The 13,873-nt window shown below is 44.4% G+C and overlaps 1 protein-coding gene across 1 annotated transcript; it reads right to left on the minus strand.

Moving 5' to 3' along the window:
• Positions 1 to 1,961: 1,961 nt before the first annotated feature.
• Positions 1,962 to 13,620, minus strand: drd2l (dopamine receptor D2 like). The gene is made up of 7 exons (XM_062538058.1): positions 13,354 to 13,620; positions 12,263 to 12,372; positions 7,981 to 8,117; positions 4,760 to 4,959; positions 4,150 to 4,233; positions 2,580 to 2,952; positions 1,962 to 2,158 (listed from the first exon to the last, which is right to left on the minus strand). The coding sequence occupies exons 1-7, from the start codon at positions 13,618 to 13,620 to the stop codon at positions 1,962 to 1,964; spliced, it is 1,368 nt and encodes a 455-aa protein (XP_062394042.1).
• Positions 13,621 to 13,873: the final 253 nt, after the last annotated feature.

Consider the following 13,873-nt stretch of genomic DNA (forward strand, 5'->3'; position numbering starts at 1 on the left):
CTTTGTGAGAGTTGAATATCACTCTATATGAATGACATTCAGAGTCATGATGGGAGGGTAAGAGGTCTATAATCACTAGCCTCACTCAGCCCACCTCTTCTTTCAGGGAGATCAGGTCTGGAACACCATAGTTCATAACCCTGACCCACAGACAAGAAAAACAGACGCAGTGTGAAGGACCGCTTGGCTCACAGCAGACCTGACATAAAAAGGGGAAACTACACTGTAGAGTTCTATATATAAATGGTGTTTATTTACATCAATAAGAAAAGTCAGTATAACGTATTAAAACAAAGTAACACACATTGTTTCCAGACTGTTGATGCTGTTTATCGTCAGTTTACAAAGTTTAGGTGAAGTAGGACGTAACACTAGGAATCTCTGATCAATGTGATTGGTTAGGCTGGACCAATAATTTCAAAATTCAATGCAAGTGTTGGAAACGTTTCCCAAACGAGTCACCACACTCTATTCACTTTGTGAATGAGTTTAGATCTTTCCAAGCTACATAATCAATCAAAATTGCATGAGCACTTGACACCATGATACCAGGGTTCTAAATATGTTCCTATAGGTGGTTGAATGAAGAAGAGAGAGGGAGAGAGAGAGAGAGGAGAGAGAGAGAGACTATGCTTTGAGACACACTTTTGAGAGGCGTCTTATATTACCTGAATAGACAATGTCAGGTGTTGGCAGACAACATGTAGCAGAGGAACTGGAGTCTAGGTTTGTGTGTGCCAAGAACTGATTACAATCACAAGCCTTTGTTTAGAAGAGCTTGATAACTACAGTCCTTTAGCATGACACCTTAAACAATACAATGAACCAATTCATTTTACATTTGTATTGATTTAACTGTATGAAAATGAGCCCAGTCAACAAAATAATATGCTTTACAGTTTTATTTATTTTTTCTGAGCATTCATAGGCATGAACATATTTGAGAAAAGCTTTAATTCACATTATTTCCAGAAGGACTTTGTATGACATTGCATTGTGGTATTAGCTGTTCTTTAAATGTACAATTTATACATTGAATCCAGTCACAAATGTCCACTGTTCTCTGTTATCTACAAGGCTACTGACCTTCCACGGCTCCAGGCCAAAACTGAGGTCCAGTCATCAACATTTGCCCAACTCCATTGAGTTTGTTTCCATTGTTTCTAATCAAGTGGTGCGTGATATGAAATCACATGACGCCTAAATACAGCATCGGGATCTAACCTGCAACCTTAGACATAAGAGGACTATGAGATCATTAGGAGAGTAACGCCCATGGGTGCTAGCTAGCGCCGGTCTTATCATATCACAGGCAAAAAGAGATCAGAGACTCACAGCCCACACTATACTGACCTCCATTGTGCTCTCAATGTGTTTGTCCTCACTGGAAGTAAATTGACACCCATGAACAGAGGCATGATCCCTTAAACATGGCGTGAACACACCATTCAGCACAAGCTCTCCCTTAAACATACAGTAGTGCTCCAATGAACATACCATTCATCACAAGCTCTGACTCAAACAAAGCTTTCTTTGTCTCTGATCACTGAGGTCCGTGATTGGCAGCATCTTCCAATGCACTCATCCGATATTATTTAGAAAAGACTTAAAAGACAGACATTGTGAGTCAAGATTGAGTAAAAGGCTGAGAAATCACCAACTTCAAAAGAAAAAAGTTTCAAAAGGACAGTTCATCATGTTTCTTGTTCTGCTCTGCACGAGATTTTTTTTTTTTTTTAATCATCTTTTGTTTTTGAATTTCATCACATTGACCTTCTTACTCCACTCATCCAAAATATAGCTCACTTCTGTTCCCTTCTCATTTTGTTCCTCTGACTTTTCCTTTCTTTCTTCATCATATACTCTTTATCTTTCTCCATCCTCTTCCTTGGCAGTAGAGGATTTTGATGAAGGTCTTGCGGAACTTGACGTTTGAGGTGGTGTAACCTCCATCCTTTTCCTCAGCAGTGGAGGATTTTGATGAAGGCCTTGCGGAACTCGATGTTGAAGGTGGTGTAGATGATGGGGTTGACGGCGCTGTTGAGGTAGCCCAGCCAGGTGACGGCGCTGTACAGGGACGGAGAGATGCAGCAGCTGCCACAGTGGGCCCTCAGCACGTGGGTCAGGAAGAAGGGCAGCCAGCAGATGATGAACACTCCTAAACACACCGGCACACATGCAGACAGACACACACACACACACACACACACACACACACACACACACACACACACACACACACACACACACACACACACACACACACACACACACACACACACACACACACACACACACACACACACACACACACACACACACTTTCTTTAGAGTAAACAACATGAATGATGGCCCCGTCATTTCATGAGTACCTTATTTCAGAGTCCACCACTACTGCAATTATAAGAACGGTACTAAAAGGTTATACAGTAATGGCATATTGCAGGTGATTTGAATGAATCATAGGACATAAATGTCAGTCTGTCATTACTGTATGCCATTAGTAGTTCTCCAATCCAGTGGTAGAATCAGAATGAAGAAATACTGTATCGATCCTCCTTTTCTCATCCTCTCCTCACCTAACACAATGGCCAGCATCTGAGTTGCCTTCCTCTCCTTCTGCTGCGAGAGCCTTCCCCGAAATCTCTCCTTTGTCATCCCTCCTTTCTCCCTCTCCAGCCTCCTCTCCCTCCATCCCTCGCGGGCGTGCACCTCCGCCTGGAAGGTGGCACGCCGGGGGACGAGGGCCGAGCGGATGGCGGGGGGCGCGGGGGGCGCTGGAGCGGCCGGGGCCACGGTGGCGGAGAGGGAGATCTGGGCGCAGGCGGCGGGCTGCTGGATGCCCTGGGGCTGGGGCTGGGGCTGGGGCTGCGTCTGCTGTGGTTCCTTCTGAGGCAGGAAATGCATGGGGTCCGCCTCTGGAGCGTGAACCACAGCCTCCTTCACCAACGTCTGAGAGAGAGAGAGAGGAGAGAGGAGGGACAGAGAGAGAGTGTGAGTAGGAGAGACAGAAAGAGCAAAAGAGGGGAGAGTAAAGGACAGTAAGAGAGAGAGTGAGAGAAAGAGTGGAGTGGAGAGAGAGCAGGAGAGACAGAGGAGGAAAAAGGTGAGAGAAAGGAGGAGTGTAAGAGAAAGAGAGAAAGAGTACAGCAGAGAGAACAGGAAAGACAGATACAGAAAGAGTTGAGAGAAGGAGAGTAAGACAGAGAGGAGAGAGACAGAAAGAGTAGAGCAGAGTAGGGTAGAGAGAGCAAGACAGACCGAGAGAGAAAGAGATCAGGAGTGTGTGTGTGTGTGTGTGTGTGAGGAAGACAAAGAGAGGAGATAAGAGAGGCAGATTGAACACGGGGAGGAAGATTGAACACAGAGTTCAGAGAGACAAAGAGTGGGAGGTAATCAAGATAAGGGAATGTAGGGAGAGAAAAACATCAGAAAGACAGAGACAGCCAGAGGAGAACAAGAGAGAATGTACAGTCCAGGAGAGTGAACGAGAGAGATGGGAGATTGAGAAGATAGAGCAAATATTGAAGGAGGAGTGGAACAGCGAGCGGGATGAGACAAAAATGGGGGAAGGGAGCGGTAGTGATGGACAGAGAAGAGAAATGAAAAGGGAAAGAGGTCGAAGGTTGAGGGAACAGATAAGGGCGAGGAGAAAAGACAGCACAGGGAAGGACAAACAAAAAGAGAGAGAGAGAGAGAGAGAGAGATTAAAAACGTGACACAGATGGAATTGCGGGAGATACGGTAGAATGGCAGGGATTAGACGGAAAGGTGCGGAGAGAGAAGAACAGAGGAAAAGAAGGGTGCGGAGAGAGAAGAACAGGGGAAAAGAAGGAGAAGAGATAGAGGAGTGCAGAGCCGGGACTCAGCCGTCTGGGCGTGAAGCAGACGCATTACAGCCCTATCATATCTGGCAGCCGCCCCAGCCTCTGAGAGATACTGTAGACGCTGAAGGGCAGAGACGGAGAGCAAGGGCAGGAATACTAATGCAGGCAGACCAAAGACACGGCCACACAGGAATGAAAAGGACATCGGAAAGGAAAGGAACACTGTATATCTAAATGATGCGTTAGTAGCCTACACTGGGGGACCATGGAGGAGAAATGAGTAGGGGAACTGTACATCGTGTCTGTCTTTATAATCACTCACCACCTTCTTGCGCTGGGGAGCTGTGGCTGGGGGCTTCATAATAAGGGTACACAGCTTCACATCCTCTGGGTGGGTGCATTTATTCTGAGGAACAATGTAAGGTGAACATATGTTTGTGTGTGTGTGTGTGTGTGTGTGTGTGTGTGTGATAGAAAGAGAGGAAAAAGAGAGGAATGAGTCAATTAATCACTGTAATGTAAATCAGGCTTACAGTGGTGAAAATATTTATTTGTGTATACCTTACATTTATATGAGAATATGTATGAGGAGGTTTGCCACTTAATTGTAGTAATTACACTCGGAAGCCACGTGCGCATTTAATTTCCAATTCCTACTTTACAGATTGCTAGACAAATCTCATAACCTGATTATCCCCATTATCTCAGCACCATGACAAATCCCACCTCCCACCACACCCACACACTCACACCCACACTCTCACACACACACACACACACACACACAAATATATATCACTAGTGCAAACAGCTTCATTTTTTACTTTACTTTCATTCAAAAGTATGACTGTATATTATACTGCCTGAGGAAGCCACAGCTACAGCTATAATCCAGTGAGAGGATTGGGAGCGCACACACTCGTGTCCTGTACCTTCCTCGGCCTGTTGCCGCTGTCTGCGTGCAGGCCGTGTCGGCGTGAGGGGGCCGTGCGCCTGCCCCGCCGGCGCAGCACCACGCAGATCTGCGCATACACCAGCAGCGTGACGATGAAGGGCACGTAGAAGGAGGCCACCGAGGAGTAGACCACGAACGCCGGGTCGGCGAAGCTGCAGTCACGACCCTCCTGACTCGCTGATGCACATGAGGGAGGGAGAGGGAGAGAGAGAGAGGGAGGGAGGGAGGGAGGGGGAGAGGGAGAGAAAGAGAGAATTGAAAATGAGGAGGAGGAGAAAAGAGTGAAAGGAAGAGAGTGAGAAGAGAGATAAGGACATCAGGAAGAGGCAGTTGAAATGTAGGATTGGGATTGGGATGCAGAAGATCATACTGTACAAATACAAAAAATAAAATGGTCCAACAGAACAGTGCTACAACTGACATTAAATCAATGGTGCAACCATTAGCACCGAGGTCAGGATTTCCAAAGACCTTCCTCTGCTATATGCAATCAGTACACTGCCACCAGAAAATCATTTCTTCACATATCCATTGCAATTAGCTTGTCGTTCCACAGACCAGATCAGAGGCAAAAGCCTTCAGGGCTGCCCTTGTAACACAGACCCATTGAGGGGTGCATTCTTTTGTCCTATTCTCCCCTTGTCTCCCTGTGAGAGGAATACAAAATGAATGCCTCTCATTAGCCTAAGGTGTACTGTTCATTTGTAAAGGAAGTAAAGGTTAGGTATGCTGGCAAGCAGACCACAGCCTTCCACTTGAGCTCAAGAGAGCTGTAATAAATCCCGGCCAGATTAAATGGAATTATTTATTTATTAATGTACCCTCTTCAGACGGGGGGGTTTATGTGGTAAGTGTGGAATCATTGGTGAGCATCTTGGTTGTTATTTGACTCCAGAGACGGGCAAAGTGACTCCCGTCTCCAGCCTGGAGTGTAAACAAAGACTGTCCTCTGCCAGCTGTTCCAGTGGTCTTTAGAACCTTGTCTTCTAAAATGTAATTATAAAAATGGAACACATTTACTCATTGCTGTATTAATGGTAATAATTAAGCTAATTGTAATAATAAGTAAGCTGATTGTGAAATGGATCCACATGAAGGATAAATGCTATGGCAGGGAGAAGAAGCTGTATAGAAGGTATGGAAGCTTCTTGAAGCTGCTGGAATGGCATTCACAACGCTGTTGTGCTTTATTGAGCCATGTCACTCAGGACACATCAACAGTAACTGGGAAAAAATCACTGAACTGGCCTCTGACCCTTTAAACCTTACAGACAACAAACATGCCTTCGTCATGAGTAGGTGGGTATTGACATTGATTTTGATTTAGAAGTTTTTCTACCCCTTTCTATGATGAAGTAACAAATTGGCTAAATTGTATGTATGTGTCCATGATGGCTTTATGGCAGTGTGAATTTAGATACAGGATAGAATTGTGTGATACATAAAGCAGGATGAGAAATAATGGAGAGGTGGTATTAGGCCTATGTATTAGGAGGAGAGTAGGCTATTGGTGTGATTTATTATCCATCCATCTCAGAAGTCCGAGGAGAAACCAGGAGAAACACAGGACGTTGCCTAGCGACACGCACTAACACGCCCCTTTTACTCAGACGGTGAGCTTGCCTGCTCGTTGAACTCAGAGGACTTATAGTGCGTTCATGCACATCGGACCTTCGGAAATTTCTGACCTCCGATAGCGGAAAAATGACATGAACGCTAGGTCGGGTTGGATTTTTTGCTCGGAGACTCGTGCGGAAGTTTTGTGCCCCGAGGTGTCCAACTTGACGTCACTATCATATTCTCCAACCAACTAGGACGGCCTCCCTTGCAACAACACAAGAGGTGAATTTCACTGTCATTACGAATAGGCAAGGTAATTTGTCACTAAATTAACAACACAGATAGAAACACTCGCCCAATATGTTTTCCTTCTTGCTCAACCATACTAAGCAGTTGTAATAACGTATTCGTTTCCTGTATTTATTTTCCGACCTGATCTCATGAACACACTTTTTTCGGAGGTCGGGACTTTTTTTAAGGCGGGTCCTCCGAGGTTCCGAGCTGCATGAACGCACTAACAGAGTAAGGATTCCGATACAGATTCCAAGATGGCCCAGTGTCACTTTGTGTTTGAACCATCCAAAATGTTTAAATGAGGATTTCAATCTCCTTACTGCATCTGTATCACTGCCTATTGTTGTTGTTGTGATCATTGCATTATTGAATGAGGGCTTGTTTCAAACTGGTGTTGGTAAACGTGGCTAGGGATGTCAGGTAAACACGCCTGGTAGGCCTACTCGGCCAGAGCTTCCGCAACACGTGGCGTCTGGCAACTGAGGTCCGAGTCCGTTTGGAAAATACGCTTGAAGTGTGGACGTGACGTCATATCCGACGTCCAAGTCGGTTTGGAGAGAATAATAAAACACAGCATGAGTTCTGTTCACCTTATTCACGTGGCAGCGGCCATTATGTAAACCAAAACAGATACGCACTTTTCAGTTATGCACATTCCTGATTCTGCCCAAGTTCACTATCAAGGTGTCCTTGTGATATACTCATGATTTATTTAAAATAGAACCTGATCCATAACCTCATTAAACGTGGGGACTTTCTCATTGACCTACTCTGTTACAAACAAATCAGAGACAGGAGAATTTATAAACGATAGTTGCTGCTTAACAATAGTACAGGCGTCTGCGCAAGTGTGTGGATGACTTCGGGCAAGTTGGAAAGAAAAGGACAAATTAGAACGAAGTACTGTAGGCTAGGCTATGATGATACTGTAATGTTCATTTGAAACTTTCTGTGCAACCTACATGTATTTAGAACAAGGCCTCCTGCTGACATTGAGCAATATTCTGTTTCACCGTGTAGTGGCGCTCGACCCTAATACAGCCCTCAGAAGTGCTTAGCTGGAAAAGTGCTTAAGCACAACGCAAGAGTTGTATACAAAATGAAGCCCAGAATTTGGAGTAGCTCTTTCCAACGCGCATAACTGGCTCCATGGTGTGTACAGTAAATGACATAAATGACTGTGAAGGACAGAATTGACCTTTCATTAATTCATTTTCGCCACCTATTGGCGAATGTGTTAAATACAATATGCTGTGTGTACCCTGTAGCCTCATTGTGGTTTACAATGGCCGCTGCGTGAATAAAGCAAATTGGCAGGATTGAGGAGGAGAGAGGTGTTGGTACCTGTGTTGTTGAGGCCAAACAGCAGGGGGCAGGAGATGGCGAAGGACAGGAACCAGACCACAGCGATCATCAGAGCCACTCGACGTCTAGAGCTGTAGCGTGTGTTGTACAGCATAGGCATAGCCACAGCTGTGTACCTGCACACAGATACACACACGCACACGCACACGCACACGCACACGCACACGCGCACGCACACACACACACACACACACACACACACACACACACACACACACACACACACACACACACACACACACAAATAGGACACAAAACATTTTAAGAGGAAGACCAAGTCAGACAACGTCGGTCAGGTCAGACACTAGAGTCGAGTGACCATATCCAGACTTTAAAGGTGCAGTAAGCAATTTTTACACTGTAAAAATTTTTTGTCACATACAGCAACCATCACCTCACCATCCACTAGCTGCCTGTGCAATAAATACAATGAAAAAGACCACGTCTCTGTGGACAGCCAAGGTTCCAAAAACGGCAACAAACACTTGGTCCAGCCTGGACCATAAAAACATAAACTGTTCCAACTGTTCACCTACGAGATGTGCATTTAGGAGAGTTTCAATTGCATGGGAGGGAGGGGGAGGGAGTAACAAGCTAGCTTTCTGTTTCGTTTGAACCTCAACAGAAGTTACGTTACCCAACATCGCTTAGAGCACCTTTAAAGTCACAAGACAACCCACTGATAAGCAGCCTATGTCAGTATGACAGTATATGTCAGTCTTTAGTGAGTGCAAATCTGTATATTTGTAGTGGAGAGGGAACACCGAGAGAACATTCAGGGAGGTGCTGATCATCAGAGATTCTAAAATAAAAAGAGACACCAGCCGCACACTCTGATTTTAGATGCAGTGCCTGTTTTTTTCTTTTTCCAAACTGGCCAATGTTTCTGCTGTGCAGCGACGACTAGGCTGCACAGCTGAAACATTGGCAAATTAAAATCCTTACTACGGTGTCCTCTATTTTTATTTGATTAATCTGTGTGCACACCATGAGAAATAAGAGAGAGAGTCGGGGATAGAGAGAAGCTCGTGACAGAACCTTAATGGAGGCATAAACATCGATTTGTTTGCAAATGAGAGCATTAAAGCCAGAATGACCTTCAGCAGGGGTTAAGATTTATGGCTTGAAAGAGCGTCACATGATGTCAGTAGCTGGATTTCCATTCTGCTCATTTGCATATTCTATGTGTATTTATGAAAATTTAGATCAAGAATATGTACATTATGAGTCTCCATCCACTGTGTTATGCGAGTTAATAAAGTACATTCTTCTAATCTAGGGAAGACGTCTGATCAGCTCTGGATTGTAACGTAAGGTCGTCGGCAACATTCACAGAGATGCGCTGGTAGAAATGCAACAAATGCAAATATATGCGAATACATTGCTTCCATCAACTATAATCACATTATACCCTCTTCCAGTGATAAAATCAAATTTCTAAGTGCAATAGAATATTGAATGCACATTTCAAGTGTTTCTAGAATTTCTTATTTGAATAGTTAAAATGTACAGTGGGGAGCATGTATTTGAACCCATGCTAAAGTTGACTAAAAAAGAGGAATATAAAATAATTTTTTGACAATTGATCTTAATGCCTTAATTCAAAAATGAAAAAATCAAACCGCTAAGCACACCATGATGTGGGGCTATTTTAATTCCAAAGGCCTAGAGAACTTCATCAAGATGCATGCTATCCTGGATCCATGAAATAGCAGGCCTTTAAAAATAGAAATCTTCCTGCTCCTATGGGAATTTAACATATAGGTGTCAAATACTTGTACCCCCTAGCATTTAAGGAAGTCAGGAAGAACATTTATTTATTTACGATATATTCTTCAATCACAAAGAAAATTGGTGTCCTTAGCGGTTTGGGTCACATCATGAAAACTGTTTTAGATAATAAGTTCACTTTGCAATCAGCCTAAGCAGTGTAAATAAGGCACAGGTAAGATATCCGTGGGGAATACAATGGAGGGAGCAGGAAGAGTGATAATTAGAGGAGGCCTAGGAAGAGGACGTGGAGTTGAAGAAGTAGGAGAAAGAGGAGGAGGAAGAGGACAAGGAGGTGAAGGAGCGAGAGGGAGAGGACGACAAGGAAAAGGAACCCGGTGCCTTGGACAGGAGTACATTACATGCGATGTAGATGGAATTTTGTGGCTGTACCCAGAGACTTCAGATTTTTTTTTTTTTTGTCTCTGTGAAATTACTATTTTGTGTTTAGACTTTGTATTTATTTTGATGAGTGTGAACACCAATACTTGAAGTATCCCTGTATGTTTACAGAACTATGACAAAAGTATGACCTCAAACTGACAGCCTACCTTGTGCACAGAGAAAGCAAAAGCCAGATGTGTCTTTTATTCATACCATCAGTGTGTAGTTGACACATTGTGTGCTTAGTAAATGATGGCTTGAGTTTACTGTTTGATACAGAGACACCATTTTTACGAAGGTGTGGAGAGTTAATCAAGCTGTCGCTTTTGCAAGAGAACTACAATATTTTGATAATTTGGTGAAAGGTTTTGTTATTTGTGTGTAGAGCTTTGCAAAAATAGCCAATAGTTACAAAAAATTTGCTTAAGCAATCAGACAAAACTGTAAGGCATTAAGATCAATTTCCAAAAGATGATTTTATATTTAACTTTAAGTTGGGGCAGCCGTGGTGTACTGGTTAGGGCTTCGGGCTTGTGACTGGAAGGTCGCCGGTTCGATCCCCGACCAGTCCACCACGGCTGAAGTGCCCTTGAGCAAGGCACCTAACCCCTCACTGCTCCCCGAGCGCCGCTGGTTGGGCATGGCAGCTCACTGCTCTGGGTTAGTGTGTGATTCACCTCACTGTGTGTGTGTGCTGTGTTCACTAATTCGGTTAAATTGGGTTAAATGCAGAGAAACGAATTTCCCTCACGGGATCAAAAAAGTATACATTCTATTCTTTTCTATTCTAAGCATGTGTTCCAATAATTTTGAAGGGCACTGTATATGTGGGTAGGACTTTAATATTTGGGGTAAAGGTGCAAATCAGGTTACAGCTGCTGGACAGAGTTGGCAGGCAGCTTTGAAGAGACACTGTTAAAGACAGTTCTTTGAGACAGTTAAAACTACTCTGACTGTCAGCCTGCACCGGATTGTCAGTGATATAACGAGCAGGGTGTGAACTCCGCCATGGCTTGAATAATGAAGAGGTCAGGAAAGAATCCCAAAATGAGGGGTAATTAAAAGGGAGCATGGGGATGGAGGATGACATCTCTGACTTGGTTGGAAGCCTGCTGTGAGCTAGCGGACAACGCTGAACTGATCAAAGGCTTCGTATGGAGAAAGGACTCGTCTCAGAGTGTAGGGGGCCTTCTGGGAGCACGTACGCACACAGACACACACACAGACACACAGACACACAGACACACAGACACACAGACACACAGACACACACACACACACTCTGGGGCAGGCCATCTCCCTGTTGATTCTGACAGGATGTCGAGCCACAACAACAATAAGCAACAGTCATTCTCGGCGTCTATCTCACACACACATTGAAAGACTTGCTTTTTCCAAGTTAAATTAAGGAGCCTTTAACAGCGTCTTCTCATTAGTGGGCAGCTCCCAAAAGCTGAAAGGCAATTATAACTAATGTGTGCCACTTCTTTGTGTGTGTCTGCCTGTCTCTCTGTGTGTGTGTGTGTGTGTGTGTGTGTGTGTGTGTGTCCTTCCAAGGCTGAGTGCTCCTTCAGCTCTAAGGATACAAGCTGAGCCAAGCAGAGTTAGATCAGACAATAACAGTCTGATTAGTCTCTTGTTATGAATACGGCACACTGCTCAGGGCAGAAAAAATCTCCTTGGTTTGCACATACATTTGTCAGATATCAAGGCAAATAGGTTGACTTCATTTTGATATTGTAAATAGGCAAAACAAAACTGATAATTAAACCAACTTTAAAAATAATGGCTTCAAACTTTTTGATGATACGCTGACTGACAGAGAATGGAGTCTCTGACAATGTGTGCCCAGAACGCCTGATACTGAATGTGTAACTTTTGTTGCATCTTGCTGGAATATGGCCCATTGCATTGAGTAAGGCCTGGGTACTAAATTGGCTCCCACTATGCCAAAAAAAAAACACAAAAACAACAACAAGGGGTATAAATATCAATTCTAACAACATGTTACTTCATCACTAAACTCACCTGCATGGGGTAGGGGCTATTTCTGCATGTGTTGTGACAGAGCACTGAGTGATTGGCTGTCCCTTAAGGTGTATTTTACCTGTCGATGCTGATGGCGCACAGGTTGAGGATGCTGGCTGTGCACATCATGACGTCCAGAGTGAGGAGGATGTCACAGTGCAGGCGGCTGAAGCGCCACTCCCCCACCACCTGTACGGAGGTCATATGTCAACAGTGATTAGACTTTTCGTTTTTTTTTTTATTATTTCATTTCATTCACTTGATTCACTGTTTCTCTCGATCTTTTTGCTCAATAATTTACAAATGACTCACATATGATTTAATGATCCGTAAATGTTTGTCCACTTTCTCTTTCACTGTCCCCCCTTCACACAAAATCTTTTTCTCTCGTCCATAAAAACACACACATACTGTAACTCATCTCTTTATCTCTCTTTCCACACTGTAGACTACCTTCATCATCTTCAATCCCTCCCTTACACATCGAGAAATAGTGAAAGATAAAGCAAATATTCTACAGATAATGCTGTGCTGACATATTGAAGGCATCTAAAAGCACAAAGGCGAGTGGTATGATAAGGCTCCCACACTCTGGTCCTGACATGACTGTGGCGCAACGCTCTTGCAATGTTTAATTACATAGATTCCAACCACACACCATCGCCGAACCCTTTAGCCACTGCTGTGTAGATCACAATTGAGCTCTATTTCTCTATTGGCACCACTGAATAAAATCTATTGTCTATCAAATGCTTGTTGGTTGAAAATGTTGGCACTGGTGTGTGTTGGCAAGTGCCAGATACTGTGGGCGCACTCATGGCGTCCCAGTACGTGGGAGCTTGGGAGCACTTTGACTCGGCGCAGTAATATCATCACTCTTGCACTTTCAGTTTCACTTTGGAGTGAGGATATTACTGCGCCGAGTCAAAGTGCTCCCAACTGTATTTTAATAGGGAAAACATGGAGGTGTTTGGTCGCTTCTTCTTCATCTCTGTTTGGATCCTAATGAATGAACTGGGCCAGCTAAGTGCTCTCAAAGTAGAGCCGCGCACCAGAGCCAGTGAGTGCACGCATTGAAATGCGAGAGGTATGTATCAAGTCGTCTTAGTTTTGGGAATAACGTAGCTTAATATGAAAAAGCGGTGGAGTGTTCCTTTAAGGGAGCCAGACCTCCAGGTAGACGCCCCAGGGCATGACCAGGGTGGAGAGCAGCAGGTCGGACACGGCCAGCGACACGATGAGGTAGTTGGTGGTGGTCTGCAGGGCGCGCTCCCTGGACACGGCCACGCACACCAGCACGTTCCCGAACACCACGCAGAAGATGAGCAGCACCAGCAGCACGGCGTAGAAGTTGTACGGAGGAGAGGCGGGCGCCAGAGGGACGGAGCAGTTGGTGGCGGTCAGAGGGGAACTGCCCGTGAGGTTGAGAAGAGACATGACGACGCTACAACTACTTGGACATCAGAGGGGACAGGAAGGGGAGGAAAATGACCTAAAGAACAAGGGAGTATAACACAGTTCAGCACAGGCTAGTTACAGACCCCCCCCCCCCCCACAAAAAGGCTCCATAAAAAAGAGACAACAGAGAGGGATTTTACAGAAAGTATTTACATGGCAACAATACTATTTTTCATATTAATACCATGCAAAATAATAAACACAAAACAATTTGTTTACATTATAATCACCT

The sequence above is a fragment of the Sardina pilchardus genome, chromosome 6, assembly GCF_963854185.1.
Source record: "Sardina pilchardus chromosome 6, fSarPil1.1, whole genome shotgun sequence".
NCBI lineage: Eukaryota > Metazoa > Chordata > Actinopteri > Clupeiformes > Clupeidae > Sardina > Sardina pilchardus.